The 19,836-nt window shown below is 45.5% G+C and overlaps 2 protein-coding genes across 5 annotated transcripts in view; one reads left to right on the top strand and one right to left on the bottom strand.

The window, feature by feature from the left end:
• Positions 1-19,836, bottom strand: part of BRF1 (BRF1 general transcription factor IIIB subunit) — a 255,619-nt gene that overhangs the window by 139,104 nt on the left and 96,679 nt on the right. The window contains exons 6-7 of the mRNA XM_074996369.1: positions 8,357-8,506; positions 3,182-3,275 (exon numbers count right to left, since the gene is read on the bottom strand). Coding sequence (XP_074852470.1) covers positions 3,182-3,275; positions 8,357-8,506 — 244 coding nt within the window. The remainder of the gene's footprint in view (positions 1-3,181; positions 3,276-8,356; positions 8,507-19,836) is intronic.
• Positions 12,935-19,808, top strand: BTBD6 (BTB domain containing 6). Of its 4 annotated transcripts, none has more exons than XM_074996373.1 (6): positions 12,935-13,197; positions 14,417-14,618; positions 14,828-15,131; positions 15,606-15,696; positions 15,932-16,050; positions 16,255-19,808. In XM_074996373.1, the coding sequence occupies exons 3-6, from the start codon at positions 14,917-14,919 to the stop codon at positions 17,285-17,287; spliced, it is 1,458 nt and encodes a 485-aa protein (XP_074852474.1). In that variant the 5' UTR covers positions 12,935-13,197; positions 14,417-14,618; positions 14,828-14,916; the 3' UTR covers positions 17,288-19,808. The 4 variants fall into 4 exon arrangements, with proteins under 4 accessions (XP_074852474.1, XP_074852473.1, XP_074852472.1 ...); XM_074996372.1 differs by having other exon boundaries at positions 14,319-14,618; XM_074996371.1 differs by having other exon boundaries at positions 14,314-14,618.

Genomic DNA, 19,836 nt, shown 5'->3' with positions numbered 1-19,836 from the left:
GCAGCTAGGGGGCCGCCGCTGCCCGCCCTGCGCAGCTGTGCCTCAGGCGCTGCTTGCCGTCCATGGCGTTCCTTTGCATTTTGCGCCTCAGCCACTGCTGGCAGGGCCTCTCTGCCGCGTAGCCCCACATGAGCGAGGCATTGCCCCTTGCCAACTGGGGGCCTCCTGTGCCTGCCTAGCTCCCCGTGCAGCCAGCCCCTGAGACTGTCCCCTCCCCACTTAACCTAAGCTGCACTCAGGCCGGGCTGCCTCCCCGTTTCCCTCCGTGCTCTGCTCTGCCCTGCCCACCCCCTTGCACTAGCCCCGCTTCTGCAGCTGCGGGCAGCTACTCGGCTTTGCGCGCCCCTCCCAGGCACTCTTTGATTTCCATTCCCCTGTCTCTGCAGGTAAACAGACATATTGTAGAGTAATTAATGAAGGGAGAATGCCTTGTTAGGTTGTGTTATGATAACTAATGTTAACTATTGAAGTAATTGTGTTCATTTTAATGGGATTTGGTGGTGTTTTAGTGTAAATGGGTGTACATTTTGGGGCTCAGGAACGCATAACATTTTTTCCCATTGAAATTAATGGTAATTACATTTTCGACTTACAAGAATTCACCCTAAGAGGAGTTTTTCAGGAACGAATTACCCTCGAAAGGCAGGGGAAGACTGTATTGTTGTAACAAGGTAGAACATTGACAAATCTGTCCTTGTGTAAAAAGTGGCAGTGAAGAAACCCAGAGAGGCCCTCATGACGTTTATATATTGAATGCGTGAGGGGATAAACTTTTTCACGTGACATGGATACTTGGTCAACAAAACAAAAATGGGTTTTCAGAGCTAATGTCTGAAACCTGAAGAACGATTTTTAGCTGTCAATCATCCAGCGACGGAAAGATGATTCCCATCTGTCAGAGATGGGCTGTGGTTGCCATTAGGACCCCAGTGAAGACTGCTGGGGCAGTGGAAAGTCTGAAAGGTAGGACACAATACTGGTAGTGATCCCTGCCCACCACGACCTTCAACCAAAAAGCCAAAATGGCTGTTTTGAAGATGTCACTGTTTGCGAGGCTACTATAAAGCAGGGCTCTTTACTGGCTTTGGATTTCTTCCTTGTGATTTTGTTGGTCTCATGGATTACTAGACTGAATGTGATCACAGAGTCTTGTGTAACCTGCTATATTTCTCATTTGTCACAGATAGGCAAATGCCTGAAGAGCATCATACTGTGCAGGAGTACTTGAAAGAGTAGGAACAACCTCTCTGTGACATTTCTAAACAACCTGGGCCCCTTGAACGGATGGTCCTCAACAGTATTTTGTATCTCCTGGGGGAAATAGACTACAGCCAAGAACCTCCATGCAGAACTACTACAGTAGCCAAGGAGCATGTGGCTGCACTGGCAGCATCAAAAAACAGTTGGAGAGAATAAGGCTCTGAAGTTGCAGCCTCAAATCCTGAGGAAGGTAAATTTAGAATAGTTTGTGAAGTCATACTTTGCCATAAAGGGTCGGTAATTGGCTACTTGGAACTGAGAGAAACCAAGGAATAGCTCTTATGATCTAAAAAGTCCATATATTTTAGCTTTTTATCCAGAGGAGTTAAACACGGCCAATGTTGTCCATCTGATAAATGCCTCAATTGAGAAAGAGTTACGTGTAGTAAGACAAAAAAATTCTCCAAACATCTAGGTGGTACATAACACTTCTTATCAGCCTGCTTGTATATAGGTGGTGTAGTGGCTGGAGTTTGTCACATCATGTGGGCTGGAAGTAATAAAGCATCATTGATGAGCAGTAGAGTCTTGCCCCGAGGAGAATTATGAAGGATGTCCAGAAGGGAGTTTTGCGGTTCCTCTATCTCCACCACCAGATTTCCTAATGTCTATTACGTGTTTCATAAGGTCCTGAAAGGCCTTGAAATCACTGGAGTAACATGGAAGAAGAAGCACAGCAGCCTCATGTGGCGAAGAGAAAGATTGTGTGGAGATGGCATTCCCTCCTACTCAGTTGGTACATACAATACTCACAGGTATCAGTTATTACTCCTGGCGATTCGGCTTATGAGAAGGGACCTGTAGAACTGGGCAGCACGTGAGGATCCCAGGGTTCCGGTATATCCATTGACACAGGGCACAAGAAGAAGGGCCCCATGGATGTTGTTGCCATGGTCTCTTGATAAGTCTCCTGCTAGGAGCTTCCTCCTCAGGATCACCTTCAAAGGGAGGGAGGGAGGTTGGAAGGCAGAGAAGCCTTGTATAGACACCTCCTACTTCAGCAAGGTGTCTTCCTATTTCTGTCTGAGGTTCAAGCTGTGCCAATACCAGAGGTCAAGTCTGTACTAGGCCCCATGGGGGTATCTGAACAGGAATCAATACCAAGGTTTCATAGGTGGCAGGCTGTATTGCAACAGGCAGAGGGTTTGGGAAGAGGGAGAGGCTGGGGTCCCAGAAGCAGGGTCTAATCAGGATACTTACCTGGGTGACTCTCAGCCAGCAGCCCAGCAGGTTTCTTAGGCAGGGGCCATGGGCTCTCTGAATAGCCATAAGCCTGAAGGGAAGGGGAGGAGTACTTTGCACACTGCCTTTGCTTCAAACAGAAAGCTCCCACTGGCCACAAACCAACCAATGCTATTGTGCTGAGGGGCACAAGAACCTTTCCCCCCTCCTCTTCAGGCTCACAACTGCTGCTGCTTTTCTGAGTGGCATGCAGGGATGGGGTCAGACACAGAGCCTGCTTAAGGGTCCCTGCTGCATATGCAGCCAGATGTGGCCCACGGGCTATATTTTTCATGTCTCTTGTCTAAATATGGAGCAAATGCAGTATACCCATGGCATTCATAGCTTTGCCGATCAACCATTTACTTCAGTTGCACAGTTAACACTGACATTTCCCCTGCTAAAATTTTGTGTGAAGTTGTGTCACTTAATTCTGCCTCAAATTTCCTCAGCTGTAAAATGGGGGTAATGCCTCTTGCCCACCTTTGTAAAGCAATTTGAGGACTTGAATTGAAAACTGCTATCTAGTGCTAAGAGATGTTAGTTAAAGCTGACCTGCAAATCAACCTTCTCTTCCACAGTTCCTGAATTTCTAAAAAGAAAAGTCATCCATTTCTCTCTAAGCAGCACATGCACATACAAAAATTTACTGCTCTTCAGTATCTTACGTAAAAGATTAAAACAGAAGAACTCCACTGACCTTTTCCTTAACGTAGACTCACAAACCTTGACCACTCTGATAACCTCCTTAACAGTGCGCCGGAAATCATGCATTCTTGCTGCTACTAGAAGAGCTACAGAATGAGCAGAGAAAGTTAGTGAGAAAAACATATTTAAGCAGAAAGTAAATGAAAGAAAAAAACACTGAGCCACACAAGCGTACTCTGTCTGTTCTCATCTTCGGTTACAGAATGGTAAATGCTGAGGTTTAGCATTACGTTCAAATTCAGATTAAGCTGAATTGTACAAACTTTGATTCCCATCCAATAAAATTAAGCTAAAAAACTATGTTATGTAAAAAATTTTATGATTTAGATGGGGTTGACAGTCAATGTGAGCTACTCAAACACAACACAAGAATATAGAATTGTTGCACACATAAAAATGTCATTTTTAAGTAGCAATTTGGTCTTCAGCAATAAATTGCTCTCCTAGAACATTTTCCAAAACCCAAAAATAAGTATGCCAGTAGATTGGCAGTTACCAGTATATGATTATTCTTTTACTGTTACCATTTGCATTTCAGTAGTAGCCAAAGGCTCTCAACTGGAATCAGGACACTGTGGTATTCAGTGATGTACTAATGCGTATGAAGACATGGCTCTAGTCCCGAAGATTTTACACTCAGATTTTAAATGATATACATCAGAATGTTACAAATGGTAAGAAAGAGTGTGAGCATCCCAAGAAGACTGTGTGGTCCAGAGGTTACCTCTGTGTTCTGAATTATGGCAAACACTGTTTCTTTTACATATGTACACACTTAAAACTAGCAAATAATGCGAAGCGTTTAGATAGCCTGGAGCCGCGGCGTCCAATACATTCGCTACTTGCCACACATGGCGAATAGGACACTGCGTTGTGGTGAATGCGTGCATGCCTAACTCATAAGAAATAATAATTCTTCAAACTCATCACACTTGCTCAAGATGATTAGTGCAGGTGCAACACAGCAGGCAGCCTGCCAGCTAGTGGGGAACCTCTGCAGGCTCTGACACCACCCACGCTGAAAGGGAGCGCTGCCTGGCATGGCAAGGATGGAGGTTTGGTATCACGCCCTCTAACACATGGGGACAGTGCCACTGCAGCGAATAGCTGGAACCGTGCCATTCCCAGGTGCACTGGGGAATGGCTGTTACAGGCCATGTGAGGTTCAAAGCCTTTCTTTGCTGCAACGAGTCATGCTGTCGTACTTGTGTCTAAGATAATTATGTCATCTCACAGTTCCATGTGAATTCAAAGGCCAGAAGCTATTTTTTCTCTAATATTACTTAAAGTTTTGTATAATATAATGTGGTGAATAAAAGTTTTGTATCATATAGGCTACATCTACACGTGCACGCTACATTGAAATAGCTTATTTCGATGAATAACGTCTACACATCCTCCAGGGCTGGCAACGTCGACGTTCAACTTCGACGTTGGGCAGCACCACATCGAAATAGGCGCTGTGAGGGAACGTCTACACGTCAAAGTAGCACACATCGAAATAAGGGTGCCAGGAACAGCTGCAGACAGGGTCACAGGGTGGACTCAACAGCAAGCCGCTCCCTTAAAGGGCCCCTCCCAGACACAGTTGCACTAAACAACACAAGATCCACAGAGCCGACAACTGGTTGCAGACCCTGTGCATGCAGCATGTATCCCCAGCTGCCGCAGCAGCAGCCAGAAGCCCTGGGCTAAGGGCTGCTGCACATGATGACCATAGAGCCCCGCAGGGGCTGGAGAGAGAGCGTCTCTCAACCCCTCAGCTGATGGCCACCATGGCGGACCCTGCTATTTCGATGTTGCGGGACGCAGATCGTCTACACGTGCCCTACTTCGACATTCAACTTCGAAGTAGGGCGCTATTCCCATCCCCTCATGGGGTTAGCGGCTTCGACGTCTCACTGCCTAACATTGATTTCAACTTCGAAACAGCGCCCAACACGTGTAGCCGTGACGGGCGCTACTTCGAAGTTGGCGCCACTACTTCGAAGTAGCGTGCACGTGTAGACGCGGCCATAACGTGGTGAATATGGAAAGAAAAGTTACTCACCTGTAGTAACGATGGTTCCTCGAGATGTGTCCCCATGGGTGCTCCACAATAGGTGTCGGGCTCGCCCGGCGCCTCAGATCGGAATTCTTCTAGCAGTTTCTATTGGATCGCGCATGCGCCGACACGTGCCGCTTCCTTGCGCGCCCCCAGCCACGTGCGCGATCCGGTCCCCACCAGTTCCTTGACCAACCGCCTCGGATGCTCCTGAAAAACACCAGACAGAGATCCGAAGCGGGGAGGATGGGCAGGTGGTGGAGCACCCACGGGGACACATCTCGAAGAACCATCGTTACTACAGGTGAGTAACTTCTCTTTCTTCTTCGAGTGGTCCCCGTGGGTGCTCCACAATAGGTGACTACCCAGCAGTAACCAAGTAAGGAGGTAGGTAATCGATTCATGTGCAGCTTGCCCCCGAGAGGACTACTGTCAACAGACGGGTATCCTCCTCGGATATCCGATGCAGGGCATAATGCTTGGCGAAGGTGTCGTAGGATGACCAGGTCACCGCTCTACAGATGTCTTTTAAAGTGATGGCCTTGAAGAAGGCTGTTGACGCTGCCACCGCCCTGGTGGAGTGACCCCTAGGCAGGGCCAGCAAAGGGATCTTTCGAAGCTCATAGCACATTTTTATACAGGACACAATGTGCTTTGAAATTCTCTGTGAAGAGAGGCCTTCCCCTTTTGACCTGGGAGCGAGAGACACTAGAAGCCTGTCCATCTTCCGGAAGGACTTAGTTCTGTCTATGTAAAAGCCCAACGCCTTTCTCACGTCTAGGAGATGTAGGCACGCCTCCTTGCTGGAGCTGTGAGGCTTCGGGTAAAACGAGGATAAAACTATTCGTTCATTAAGATGGAACTCCGAGGAAACTTTTGGAACAAAGGCTGGGTGTAACCATAAGGTTACCACCTCCTTTGAGAATACTGTGCAGGGCGGCATTGCCATCACTGCCACAAGCTTGCTCGCCCTGCGGGCTGACGTAACCGCAAGGAGGAAGGTTGTTTTCATCGTAAGGAGTCGGAGGGGTACCGTGGCTAATGGTTTGAAGGGTGGTCCCGATAGCGTGCTGAGCACCAAGTCCAAACTCCACGACGGCGGAAGCGGTTTTCGAGGGGGGTAAAGGTTTACCAGCCCCTTCAAGAACCTTGTGATGATAGGGTGGGCGAATACAGTGGGCCCTTTCTCTGTATGCCGAAAAGCTGATATAGCAGCGAGGTGGACCTTTAGCGAGGATAGAGAAAGCCCGTCTCGTTTGAGGTCCAATTGGTATTCTAGTATTACAGTTATAGGAACGTCAAGGGGAGCTAACTGTTTGGTGGAACACCAGGCTGTAAATCGAGTCCATTTCTGTTCATAAGTCCTCCTGGTGGAGGTCCTTCGGCTACACTCCAAGACTTGTTGTACTCCCTCCGTACACGTGCTCTCTAAGGCCCTGAGCCATGGATTAACCATGCTTGTAGGCGCAGTCCCTGAGGGTGAGGGTGCACTATGGACCCCTGAGCCTGCGTGAGTAAGTCAGACGCCACCGGTAGGGGGAGTGGTGGACGATCCGACATGCGTAGAAGCAAGGGAAACCATTGTTGCCGGTCCCAAGCTGGAACTATGAGTATCATGCGAGCTCTCTCCCTTCTGGCTTTCTGCAGAACCTTGTGGATAAGCATTGTAGGGGGAAATGCGTACAGTAGAGGGCCCTTCCATGAAATCATGAATGTGTCTCCCAGAGACCCCGCCCTATTCCTGCTCTGGAGCAGTACTGGGGACACTTCTTGTTGTACTGAGTGGCAAACAAATCGACTTGGGGAAACCCCCATGTACAAAATATGCACCGTAGCAGGTCGGAGCGGATCTGCCATTCGTGCGTGAGTGCGAAGCGCCTGCTCAGCTGATCTGCCTTCACGTTGTGGGCGCCCAGCAAGTACGAGGCTTTCAACATTATGTTGTTGGCGATGCACCAGTTCCACAATCGGACTGCTTCCACACAGAACGCACGGGATCATGCCCCTCTTTCTTTCTCTTCTTCTTTTCTTTTTTTTTTTTAAATAGTGACAAAACAAACAAACTACACGTAAAAAACAACTATCTTATCTGTCTCTGGCTTTAGCCAGAGCAGATTCCGTCCGCAGCCGATGGCGGTTGAGAACCAACTGGTGGGGACCGATCGCGCACATGGCCGGGGGTGCGCAAGGGAGCGGCGCATGTCGGCGCATGCACAATCCAATAGAAACTGCTAGAAGAATTCCAATCTGCGGCGCCGGGCAAGCCCGACACCTATTGTGGAGCACCCACGGGGACCACTCGAAGAAGAAAGATGACACCCACAAGTGAGGCGAGCTTTGAACTCCTATTGGACACCGCTCACCTAGACAATCAATCAATCAAGCTTCTTGATACCCTTACCATTTCAGCTATCCCTGACTCAACCTAACCTAAGCTGCTGGGGTTTCTTGTAGATATCAGAGCATACAGGGGTCTTGTGCAGAGCAGCATGAAGAAGAAAAAGTCCACTCTTATGGATTAGCTCAAGGATGACGCTTCATGCCCAAAAGGCTGCATAAAACAATATATGTAGATATTATGAGAAAAGAGGAGAAATGAGAGGTCAAAATTAGTATCTGCAAATTAGAGGGCACAGGAGACTATGCAATGTTAAATAAAAGTCATTAAGCTGGCCGGGGCAGATTAGTGAATGGTTTCTATGGTGAGGACAAAATGTGAATTGCAGAGTCAATAGAGGGATTTCCAATGCATGTGCAGAGCAACATGCAAGGAAGATGATCTTAGCAACCGTATTTGGCAGATATTAGAGTGAGCAACACAGATACCACAGAAGAGGGTAGAGTAAAGAAGCTGCAAGAATATGAGGGCCTAGAAGAAAAAGTCTTAGTATCATGAACAGGAATAAAAATTTGGATTTTGGAAATGTTTTGGATGAAGAAGTTGAAAAATTTGAACATGACTCTACATGATTAGGTCACAAGAGCAAAGGCTATCTAATAATTTCTCATCTATGAGACAAAATGCCACCATCTTATAGCTAAACCCCAAAACAAAACCTTTTTTATAAACCAAATACAATTGTCACTTTATGTGCTGAACAATTTATACAAAATTTTAGATACCTGCTCCACAGAGCCCCGATGGTCGTCGCCCTGTGTGCATCCAGTCTCTCTTCATCCTCTGTAATAATCGCAAAGCTGTCATTGACACCTTCTGGTTCTTATCTCCAAATTCAAGCATGTGCGCAAAACGAGGAATATATAAACATGGATCTGCAACATAGTAAGATACAATTATTTCTAATCTTGACCTACAGCTTTTTAAACATGAATCTTGAACCAGTGTTTCCAAAAAATTCCTATGGTTGATTTCCTATGTATTTCAATAATAGAAAACTCCTGCAGGTTGAATTTCCTGTGTCCAGCACCCTTGGGACCTGACTGGTCCTGAACAAGGGGATTTGCCAGAACAGGGAGTTTCCCTGACACCAGCCCCCAGCCTGCCTCCACCCCATTTCCAGCCCTTCTGCCTCTGGCTTCAATGCTGGCTGCTGTAGCCCCAGCTCTGGCCCCACTGCTGCCAGCCATGGGCTCTGGCCCCAGCCCCCACAGCCTAGATGAGAGTTCTGGCCCCTACTGAGGCGCACTTCCAGTTTTTAAGAGGCACAACCTGTACACTGGTTTTTTTCCCTAAATATACCAGAACCTTTGACCTGCTTATTCTTTAAAAATAGCTTTTTTAACCTCTGTGCCATTTAACAGCTAGAGGATTAATCCTTTGTTGCTTTACAGTTAAACATCTTTAAAGTATCACCATGGTTTATTCCCCATATACTTTTGGGCCACAATTCCACAGTGACTTGTGCATGTGCCTAACTTTATGCATAAAACAGACATCAATGGGTGACTCTGCACATGTGTCAACTCCAGCACTTGCACATGTATTTGCAGGACTAGGGGCAATTTAGATCCAAATGTTTTAACATTTACTGGTATAGCAACATGTATATTAATTTACATGTCTCTGTACCTAACTTAAAATTACCCTCTGAAACATACTGAATGGGTAAAGATAAATTCTTACTACCAAAAGTCTAATGAGTCTTCATATTTAACCAGCTAAATTTATTTCCTTAATCAAAATTGCATACTCTCAGATTTATACCCCAGCAACACAAAGGGCTATTCATGTACACCAGCGCAGATCTTCAGGGGGCATAAAATGTCATTTACTTCAATGGAGCTACGGTAATTTACACCAAATGAGGATCTGCTCTTTTATGTATAAGATAACTTCAAAATTTTGGAATGGGTTATGGTGGATGAAAGGCTGGATATGAGTAAACAGTGTGCCCTTGTAACCAAGAAGGCTAATGGCATACTAGGGTGCATTAGGAGGAGCATTTCAAGCAGATCTAGAGAAGTGGTTGTTCCTCTCTATTCGGCACCGGTGAGGCCACATCTGGAATATTGTGTTCAGTTTGGGGCCCCTCAGTATAAAAAGGATGTGGATGTGCTGGAGCAGGTTCAGCGGAGGGCAACAAAAATGATTAAGGGGCTAGAGCACAAGACCTATGAGGAGAGGCTGGGGGATTTAGGCTTGTTTAGTTTACAGAAGAGAACACTTAGGGGTGATTTAATAGCAGCCTTCAACTTCCTGAAGGGGAGCTCTAAACAGGAGGGTGAGAAACGGTTCTCAGTGGTGTCAGATGGCAGAACAAGGAGTAATGGTCTGAAGTGAAAGACGGAGAGGTGCAGGTTACATATTAGGAGTAACTACTTCACCAGGAAGGTGGTGAAGCATTGGAATGCGCTGCCTAGAGAGGTGGTGGATTCTCCATCCCTCGAGATCTTTAAGTCCTGGCTTGACAGGGTCCTGGCTGGGATGACTTAGTGGGGGTTGATCCTGCTTGAAGCAGGGGGCTGGACTAGATGACCTCCTGAGGTCCTTTCCAGCCCTATGATTCCATAACCTATTTCTAATTTATCAAACAATCTTTTAAAAGCCATGCTGTATACATGTTTTACTCTCTTTTTTTCTGGAGCATCAATTCCTCATTTTCTGCCAGCCTCTTATCACTTGATCCAAGATCTATGGGGTATGGTAAGTTGTTCATGGTTACGATCAACTTAATTTCCTTAGCTGATTCACCATACAGGCACTTTAACTGATACAGATGGTATCTCTGCTGAAAACATTCATTCCAGCAGTCTTAAATTTGCATTAATCAAACCAGTTTAAATTTTACTACTAAGTTCAAACAATGGATATCCTGTTACCATTTTCAGTTAACAGGTTGCCCTACATGCCACAAGACTTACAGCCTTTCCATTTAAAAGACTGAATATTTTACTTTTGGGCAAATACTCCAAGACTTAAGTATCTCTCCCAAAGAATTTTGGCATTAAAAAAATGGAATCACCTAGTAAACATGATTATAAAAAAAATAGAAATATTAACTCCTTAAAGGAAATTAGTAAGAAAAACAGAATCATTCCCACTGTTCTCCAGTCATCCATATCACATACAGCATAATGCGTGTGTCCAATTTTATTTATTTTAAGGTACCTATTACCAAAAAGAAATTGTCTGAGGGAACAAACCAGGAAAATCTATCTTCAAATCCTTCAATTAAAAAAAAAAAAAAACAAACAGCACTGCTCTAAAGGTCTTTCAAAACTATGGTTTCATTTTTAAAAAAACTCTATATTTAACCAATTTAAAAAAAAAGAAAAAAACTTTAGCAATTCACAACACAAAATAACCCTTTAAAATAAAAACACATTTTTCTAGTTTTTCACATTTTCAATTTCCCTTTCACTTTACTCTAAAACACCAAATATATTATGATAATAAGTTGGCAACTTCAGAATCTTCCCAGGTTCACTTGGCAGAGTTCATACAAAGGGGCTCCACTTCAATGGGAATTGAGGTCACTCAACACCTTTAAGAAACAAGGCCTCAAATGACGTGAGGAATTTTTTTATTATTTTAAATCTTTCAAAGCACTTTCTGTCTATGATTCCTGTGCACTGAAAAACATTTATATTGTAGCTTTTCAGGAAATTGTGTTGCACTCATGCCCACTGATCATTTGACAGAAATAAGGCTGTGTTATACATTATCATCTTATATTTTTAAACAAGGAAAACAATCAGAGTCTTGAAAAATAGTAAATAAAATAAAAATGGAAAAGAAGTTATCGAACAACCAGCAGACCGTAAATGGCTGCAATGCAATACTAAGAAAATTAAACATATCTAGGGAGAAAGTAAAACCAACTTCTTAATTGGAAGCAAACAAACCCACACATTTTTAAAAACTAAGTTAAAAACAGAATGCTGTATTTCTTTCACTAAAACCAAATAAATATGCAAATATTGCTGACTGTTCCAGGCCAGAACTCTGCTCCCATATTGAGCCCTGTTAAATTCAGGAGAAATGTTATGTATTCGCAGGGGCCATTCTGAGCTGCACAGGTTGCAGGATTGGTTGGGGAGAAAGCTAGCAGCTATGTTTATTTATGCTGCTAAACAGTGTGCACTCAGGAAGGACTTCAGGCTCTTCAGAAAGATGTCCCTCCCCCTTCCTTCCTACCCTATCTTTGTAGCACAACTCTGCTTTCAGCAGTAGCCACTGTGCACATACTTTAGGTTATAATACAGCCCCAATATTTTTAAGTAACAAGGATACAGAAATATTTTTTCCTCAGATCAATATAAAAAAAATCTCAATTGTTCAGTGAAAATGGGTAAAAAAATGTCAGGGTGAAAAAAAGAAGATTCAAAATAATCATTATTAGCATGAACGAAGCAGGAATTGCTTGATCATACAAAACAGTGTATAAATGTGCAGTCTATGAACAGGTACTGTAATACAATGCAAAACCCACAAGAACTCCTTCTGCAGCTGCAAAGCTGTGGCACCTTATAGACTAACAGATATTATGGAGCATAAGCTTTTGTGGGCAAAGACCCGCTCAGTCAGACGAACGGGTCTTTGCCCATGAAAGCTCAGTGGCTTGAGCACTGGCCTGCTAAACTGAGGGTTGAAAGCTCAATCCTTGAAGAGGTCATCTAGGGACTGGGTCATAGATGTCAGGGATGGTGCTTGGTCCTGCCAAGAGGGCAGGGGACTGGACCAGATGACCTCCTGAGGTCCCTTCCAGCTCTAGGAGATGTGTATCTCCAATTAAAATGTGCATCTGTAAGGTGCCCCAGGACTTCTTGTTGTTTTTGAGGATACAGACTAACATGGCTACCCCTCCCATACCTGTAATACAAGGTGCTTCAGGGCTTTAACAACAGGCCATTTTCAGAAATGACTGTTCCTCTACAATCAGAAAACAGGGCAAAATCCACAGAAAATAGAACATTCAGCTAGCAAAGCATTAGGAATCCAACTCAGACAGGATGGAAATGGTGCATGTTACAGCAGCAGTAGTGTAACCCTAAGGGCAGAACGGGGATGAATGGGTCTGTAGCTGGGGAAGCAACCAGCAAGTTGAGGGTTTAAGATAAAGCACCCTGCCCACCAGTTGTCCTGCCTGCTACAACGCCAGCTTCCAGTTTGGATGTATGCATGATACTCCAGCTTCCAGCAGCCCGAATACAGCCGAATGTCTGCTGCAGGGCTGACTGCAATCCTGAACCTCTCCCCGCTCTGCACCCCACCCCCCGGCTCAGCGCAATGTTTTGTCTGCGCTCCTGCCTCTCCGAAAAGTTCCCACCCTGGAGGCAGTAAGGCCCTGACAGCCAGCAGCTCTGCGGCTGCAGAAGGCCGCGGGGCGCCCTCGCTCGGCCCGACCGAGAACGACCGGCTGCACCGATACAGGCTCTCAGACCCAACCCCCTCCCGTCTTCCAACCATTTCCATAATCATGGCTCCGGAGTCCAGGGAGCAGCCTGCCGTGCAAACTTTCCCAGCTCGGTGCGGGCGCGGGGGCGCCCGGTGAGGGCAGCAGGTACAGTCACTCCGACTTTTTGGGTGGTCTGGGGCAGGCTGGGTCTCTGCAGAGCGGCCCACCCCCCCGGGGCATCGGCGGCGGCAGCGGCAGCCGAGTTCCAAACTGCAGCGCGGCTGTGCCTCTGCGTGGCGTTTCTGCCTCGACTGCTCGGGCTCCCGCTCGGCACCACGTCAGCCTCGCCCCGCGGCTGCCAGGGACGCCCGGGCTCGGAAAGAAAACAAAAGCCTCGCGGGCCGTGCGTGTGCCCGGGCCCGGAGCGGGAGGGAGGCGGCTTTCGGAAAGCGGAGTCGCTCCGGTCGCCCGCTCTGCCCCATCTGTTTACTGCCTTCCTGATTCACCTTGGCTTCGCATCAAAGCCCGTCACGCCGAGAGCTGCGCTCGCCAGGGGGCGCCGTGCCGCGGAGGACGCTGCGGCGGGGGGCTGGCGGGGAAGTTTAACGCACTCGGCGAAGCGCCCGAGGGGCTGGAGGGAAGTTGGCGCGGGGGTTCCCGCTGCGCCGGGAAGGGAGGGGCAGTGCAAGGCATCCCCGCCTCGGGGGCTGCAGTTCGGAGCCGCGCTGCGTTTGCTCCGCTGCAGCCTTTCCTGGGCGGCGGACTTGGGCTCCGTGTGATTTTCCCAGGCGGCTGAGGCGCGGAGGGAGGGGGCCGAGTGGGAGGGAGCGGAGAAGAATGACATATTGTCTGGGAAGGGAGGGAGCCCGGCCTCCCAGGGGCCCGGGCCCCGCCGCTCCCCATTGGAGCAGGCGGCTGTGACGCGCGGGGCCGCGGCTGGCTATTTGAGGCAGCAGGAGGAGAGAAGCAGACACACACACACACGCGTGCGGACACGGGCGTCCGGCCCCGCTGCTGGCTGAAGCCGCCGGGCTGCAGAACCGCAGCCGCGTAGGCGGGGAGCGAGCGAACGAACGAGGGAGGGAGGCGGCGGCGGCGGCGGCGGCGGCGCGCCACCAGGGGCCCCCGCCTGTCGGACACCTCCTCCCGGCAGGGTCGCTGTGCGGCGCACGGACCCTCGCCTCTGTCCCGTGGGGATCTGCTCCGAGCAGCGCTGAGCCTGGGAAAGTTTTGTTCCGCGGGCAGAGCGGCGCGACTACAGCATCTGCCTCCCCTCGCCAGCGCAGGGATTACAAGGTGCGGACTGGGAACGGAAGAGCGCGTTGGTTCGCTCCTTGTTTAACCACTAGGGCTGTGAAGCGCCTGAACTTGCTGATCTCTGCAGATACTTAACCCTTGCACGGAAGAAGGGCCCAGGTTGCTTCTGTAAGAGGATCCAATGGTCGGCAGCAGATCAGCGTTGGCTGGGCTGTCACTCCCGGGAGAATTTCTGGATTGACTCTGCTGCTTCTCCTTTCCGGGCATCTCTGGCTGGATGATCCCTGCTGGGGTCTTCCCTTTGCAATCCTGACCTTCTTCAAGCAAAGGTGAGCACTGGCACTGATTCATTCCAGCACTGCTCCTCCTCCAGACCAGGTGCTTTGGGCTTTTGAGCAAAAGCTACAGTTTAAAACCTTAAGTCTCCAGGTAGAGGGACTTGACTTTAGAATAGTTGTCCTCTTGCTCATGCCACTGCCCCATGACTGCCTCAATGGCAGGATCATGAAGTGTTTGACTTTCTTTCTTCTGCTTCCAGAGGCCTTAAAGAAGTCTAAAAAGAGCGTGAGGTCAAACAGCAAGGGGCCAGCATGCTATGAGATAGTGCCCCTGTCCCTGAAGAAGAAGATGGCTGCAGAGCTTTACCCTGCCAGCACTAATACCAATATTGCAAACAGTAATAACGCTGCTGCTACCACTGTCGCTGCTGCCAATAGCAAGAAAAACGCACTTCAGCTCCAGCAGAGTGCCCAGCCTCTGCCACCACTGCAACTGCAAAACCTTAACAACAACAATTTGGAGAGCGCCAACTGGCAGTCCTTCCACCCCACTCTGCGGGAGAGGTAAGAGCCAGCCCAGCTGGAGTGCACAGAGCCTGCCTGGGCAGCCCTGGGCCTTAGCCTGTAGGAGATCTTCAGGGCAGTTCCCCCTCCCTCTGGCAAAGGCATGTGATGGGGTGTTTACAAAGAGCACCCCTGCCACACCTGAGTTGTTGGGGGATGATAGTCAGGCTTCCTCAGCCAAAATAGCTGAGTTGTGGCCATCAAACCCCCGCATCCCAGCCAATCCCCTTAAGGTCGGACTAGTTCAAGTACAAGCATCTTCACCTTGGCCATACTCTGTCCGCTGTGCTCACTTTTGAAACAGTGGACTCACAGCGAGAGGGCATTCCACTGTCTCATTGCACCAGCCATAGCAAAGGGACAGAGCAAACAGACGGAAACCAGGGCTAGATTTATGTAGCATTAGTCACATTGTGGCATTAGGTGATACATTTGGCAAATCTAATTTGGTTTCTCCCTTCCTGTTACTTTCAGAAACGCACTGATGTTCAATAACGAACTCATGGCTGATGTACATTTTATCGTAGGCCCCCTGGGGGCCTCAAAGAAAGTTCCTGCCCATAAGGTTTGTATAGATGATTCCCCCTCTGCTACAGTGACGGAGTTACACTTGTCTAATTTTTTTGTATTACCTCCAAAATATATTGCTTTTATGTGGCTTAATTATAATGGGAAAGTTTAAGGGATTTCTGTTTGAACGGAAGGAACCTTTCTAGTTTCCCTCGATACCTCTGTTTGCTATTATGTCTAAATTACTACAGCTACATGCTACAATTTCTTTTGTTTTTGTTTTTTAACAGTATGTTTTGGCAGTCGGTAGCTCTGTCTTCTATGCTATGTTTTATGGGGATCTTGCAGAGGTCAGATCTGAAATCCATATACCAGATGTGGAACCTGCTGCCTTTCTAATCTTATTAAAGTAAGTGCTCATTACAAGTCTACAAATTACAGAGACTAAAAGTGGCTTATAAAAATCTTTAAAATCTTCGACAGCATCTCGGAACATGCACTTTATTAAATGTGCTGACAAATGTAAATTGCTTCTTGTCAGCTATGACAATTGTCACTTAATCTCTCATGGCCTATGTCACTTTTAAAAATGCTTGTTTTTTATTCTGTTTAGGTATATGTATAGTGATGAAATTGACCTGGAAGCTGACACAGTGCTTGCTACCCTGTATGCAGCCAAGAAGTATATTGTTCCAGCCTTAGCAAAGGCTTGCGTCAATTTTCTGGAGACTAGTTTAGAAGCTAAAAATGCTTGTGTTCTGCTGTCTCAGAGCAGACTCTTTGAGGAGCCAGAACTGACACAGCGTTGCTGGGAAGTAATTGATGCTCAAGCAGAAATGGCATTGAAGTCAGAAGGCTTCTGTGAAATTGATCAACAAACACTAGAGATCATTGTAACCAGGGAAGCACTAAATACTAAGGAGGTGGTAGTTTTTGAGGCTGTTCTTAATTGGGCAGAGGCTGAATGCAAGAGACAAGGGCTACCAATTACACCAAGGAACAAGAGGAATGTATTAGGAAAAGCTTTATATTTGGTGCGAATTCCCACAATGACTTTGGAGGAGTTTGCCAATGGAGCTGCTCAATCTGACATCCTTACCCTTGAGGAAACACATAATATATTCTTATGGTATACAGCTGCAAACAAACCCAAGCTAGACTTTCCACTGACAAAAAGGAAAGGACTTGTACCTCAAAGGTGCCATCGATTTCAATCATCTGCATATCGTAGTAACCAATGGAGGTACAGAGGTCGCTGTGACAGTATCCAATTTGCTGTAGATAAAAGGATATTCATAGCAGGACTGGGCTTGTATGGGTCAAGCTGTGGCAAAGCTGAATACAGCGTCAAAATTGAACTTAAGCGTCTAGGAGTTGTTCTTGCTCAAAATCTGACCAAGTTTACCTCGGATGGATCCAGTAATACTTTCTCTGTGTGGTTTGAACACCCTGTGCAGGTTGAGCAAGACACATTTTACAACGTAAGTGCCATTCTTGATGGCAATGAACTTAGTTATTTTGGGCAAGAGGGAATGACTGAAGTACAATGTGGAAAAGTAACATTCCAATTCCAGTGCTCCTCAGATAGTACCAATGGAACTGGAGTACAAGGAGGACAAATACCTGAACTCATTTTCTATGCATGATGCATTTCCCTTTGATTGTATTCCAGTACTGCGATTCACACTAAGGAATTTTTTGATTACTACAAAACTCTACAGTAGTGTGGAATGTTATGCTACTTATCTATTACATCAATCTTATCAAAATAAGTGAAGGAATGCTCTTAAATTTAATCTTAATTTATTTATTCATAAGATATTTGACTTAATTAAAACTGCAACATGCAGAAAAATGTTGAATTCTGCACCTATTGTGCATTTATTTTGTATATAGATAACTAACATGCAGATTTCAGCTGACTCAAGCAGGATGTTCTAAACGAGAGCAGTTTATGAATCTGTGAAATATAAAACATTTTTACTTCCCCTAAAACCTGTGTACATGATTATTACTGATCTTCTGGCTTGTGTCCATGTTAATATAGCTACAGCGCAGTTTAAAGGGGTGGGACTCCTCAGAAAATAATAAACAGAATATTCTAACTAATATGTTTGTCTACAAAACACATAATTGTCAGCACCAATGCTGAGGTTGGTTTGAGAAATAACTAAAGCTCTCCACAAACAAGCAAACAATTTCTTCCCTCCTTTTGAGGTAATGTATAAGGAAGCACAGTTTTCTTAACTTCAATATAAAAGCAAAAGCTGAGGAATGCTGATTTTTAAAAAAATCCTAAGCTTTATTTGAAACCTTGTAAACTTTCAGTTTAAGTTCTGTAAGGCTACTGTATTTGCTCCATTGTATAGTTAGAAGCTTTAAATTAAACTGACATCTGTCCGTTTTTTCAAGTGAGTTGCAACACACTGGCCTCACATCTAGACCTTTGTCTGCACACAGTTTAAAAAAAATAGATTGCTTAAATGAGTAAAGAAACTGTGTGGATAAGGATAATTCTAAACCAATGTATGAAGTCAAAACCTTATGACTCAAGTTTATGGAGATTTGGCACAAGTTAAAGTAGCAACAATCACATGTAAATTCACAATGATTTATGTACTTTTTCTTCAATCTACAAAAACCCACTGATGTAGTAAAGAATTTAAATAGGTCATGAATAAAACTGCCCAAATTCAGGCACTAGATTGAGAGCAACTGTCTGTAAAAATAATCTTAAATAGTATACTTAAAATTCATGATTAAGTGAGCAAGCCTCCTAAACAGGCTATATGCCCAGGATGCCCTCTTTGCTTTTTTCAAAGAGCTGACAAGTTTTTAAAAAAAAAAAAAAAAATTCCTTCCAGTATACCTTATCACTGACTTACACCTGTTGAGTAAATTCTAGGCTACAGACTATAAAAATGACTGAAGTAGCTTTTTCTACTCATTAGAAATTATGCAGTTGAAAATATTTACTGTGTACTATAAGCAGGACTCCCTTCTTACCACTGTAGCAATGACCTTGGAAAAAGTTCTAAACAGCCACCACAATTAAAGATTTGTCCTGGTTCGAGAACTACCACTAACATGTTCTTTCAAAGCTGGCTTATTTTTCAGTCAAGTATTTCTTGGCTGCTCTACGTTTAGAAAATTCACTTCAAACACAAACAGGACTTCCCGTTCAGTCTTTAGAAACGGGAGTGCAAAATACTGCAACAGCTGGATTTCTACTGAAAAAATCAGGAAGAGAATATTCTTTTCATCGAGCATTAAGATATGCAGATTGAACTGGCCCAGTGACTTGGCTGATTGCTGTGTATTGTCACATGGTACCTTGACTCCATAATCACTAAACTCAATATTTGGACAGGTGATGCTTAGGTTTCAGAAAGCAATGTTCTCAAATGCTCCTCAATGACTGGCTGTAAGGAGACTGAAGTTGCCTGTTTGTTGATGACAAAAAGTCCCTCAGTGCAGACTCAAAGCCGTTAAAAGTGGGAAGAAATACAGGAGGGAAGAAATACCAGAATAGAGAGGCAGCTAACAGTCCTGTGATACCCTAATGAACTAAACCTTTTAACTGGAATTAGCAGAGTTTTCTGTGTTTCACAGTCTGCCACATGTGACAAAGTACTGAAATTTAATGTGTACACTGCCATCTGGAGTTGCAGCTACCAAAAGCAGATTTTATTATATGTTAAATTAAATACTATTTTCATACAACATAACCTATGCGTAATTCAACCACCATTTTCTTTAAAAAATTGTTTTCAAGCAAAATCGATTACTATCGTTCTCTCAAAATAAAGCTCCTCATTGTCCATAAATCCTCTTTTATTTCAAATGCAGACAACATCCGCGTCAAATGCTGAACACACAGTAAATTTAGCAAATACTTAACCTAATGTTGCATCTTATTTGGTTGAACTGAAGTGAGTGGTCTGTATAATCTGGGAAATAGGCATCTCTCTCTCTCTCACACACATCAGAACATGCTCTCATTAAGGCTTACGTTCATCTACTCAGAGGTAAGTGAATGCCATATTTAACTGGAAAAGCAAATAGTATCGAGCAAACATGCATATAACAGCAGCCCCACTATTTTGTTCTCTATTTTAAGATAGCTTCTGTTCTTCAGTAATTGTCAAATTTTATCCCTGGCCTACCCTGGATTTTGTTATGTTAAAGGAGCACT

The sequence above is a fragment of the Carettochelys insculpta genome, chromosome 6, assembly GCF_033958435.1.
Source record: "Carettochelys insculpta isolate YL-2023 chromosome 6, ASM3395843v1, whole genome shotgun sequence".
Taxonomy (NCBI): Eukaryota; Metazoa; Chordata; order Testudines; family Carettochelyidae; genus Carettochelys; species Carettochelys insculpta.
The sequence above is the reverse complement of the archived record's forward strand: the minus strand, read 5'-3'. Positions and strand labels throughout refer to the sequence as shown.

Coding starts and splice junctions, on each gene's coding strand:
- BTBD6 (XM_074996370.1), top strand. CDS start 14,758: ATGCCACTGCCCCATGACTGCCTCAATGGCAGGATCATGAAGTGTTTG. Junction 15,697..15,931: donor AGAAAGTTCCTGCCCATAAG/GTTTGTATAGAT, acceptor GTTTTTTAACAG/TATGTTTTGGCAGTCGGTAG. Junction 16,051..16,254: donor GCCTTTCTAATCTTATTAAA/GTAAGTGCTCAT, acceptor TATTCTGTTTAG/GTATATGTATAGTGATGAAA.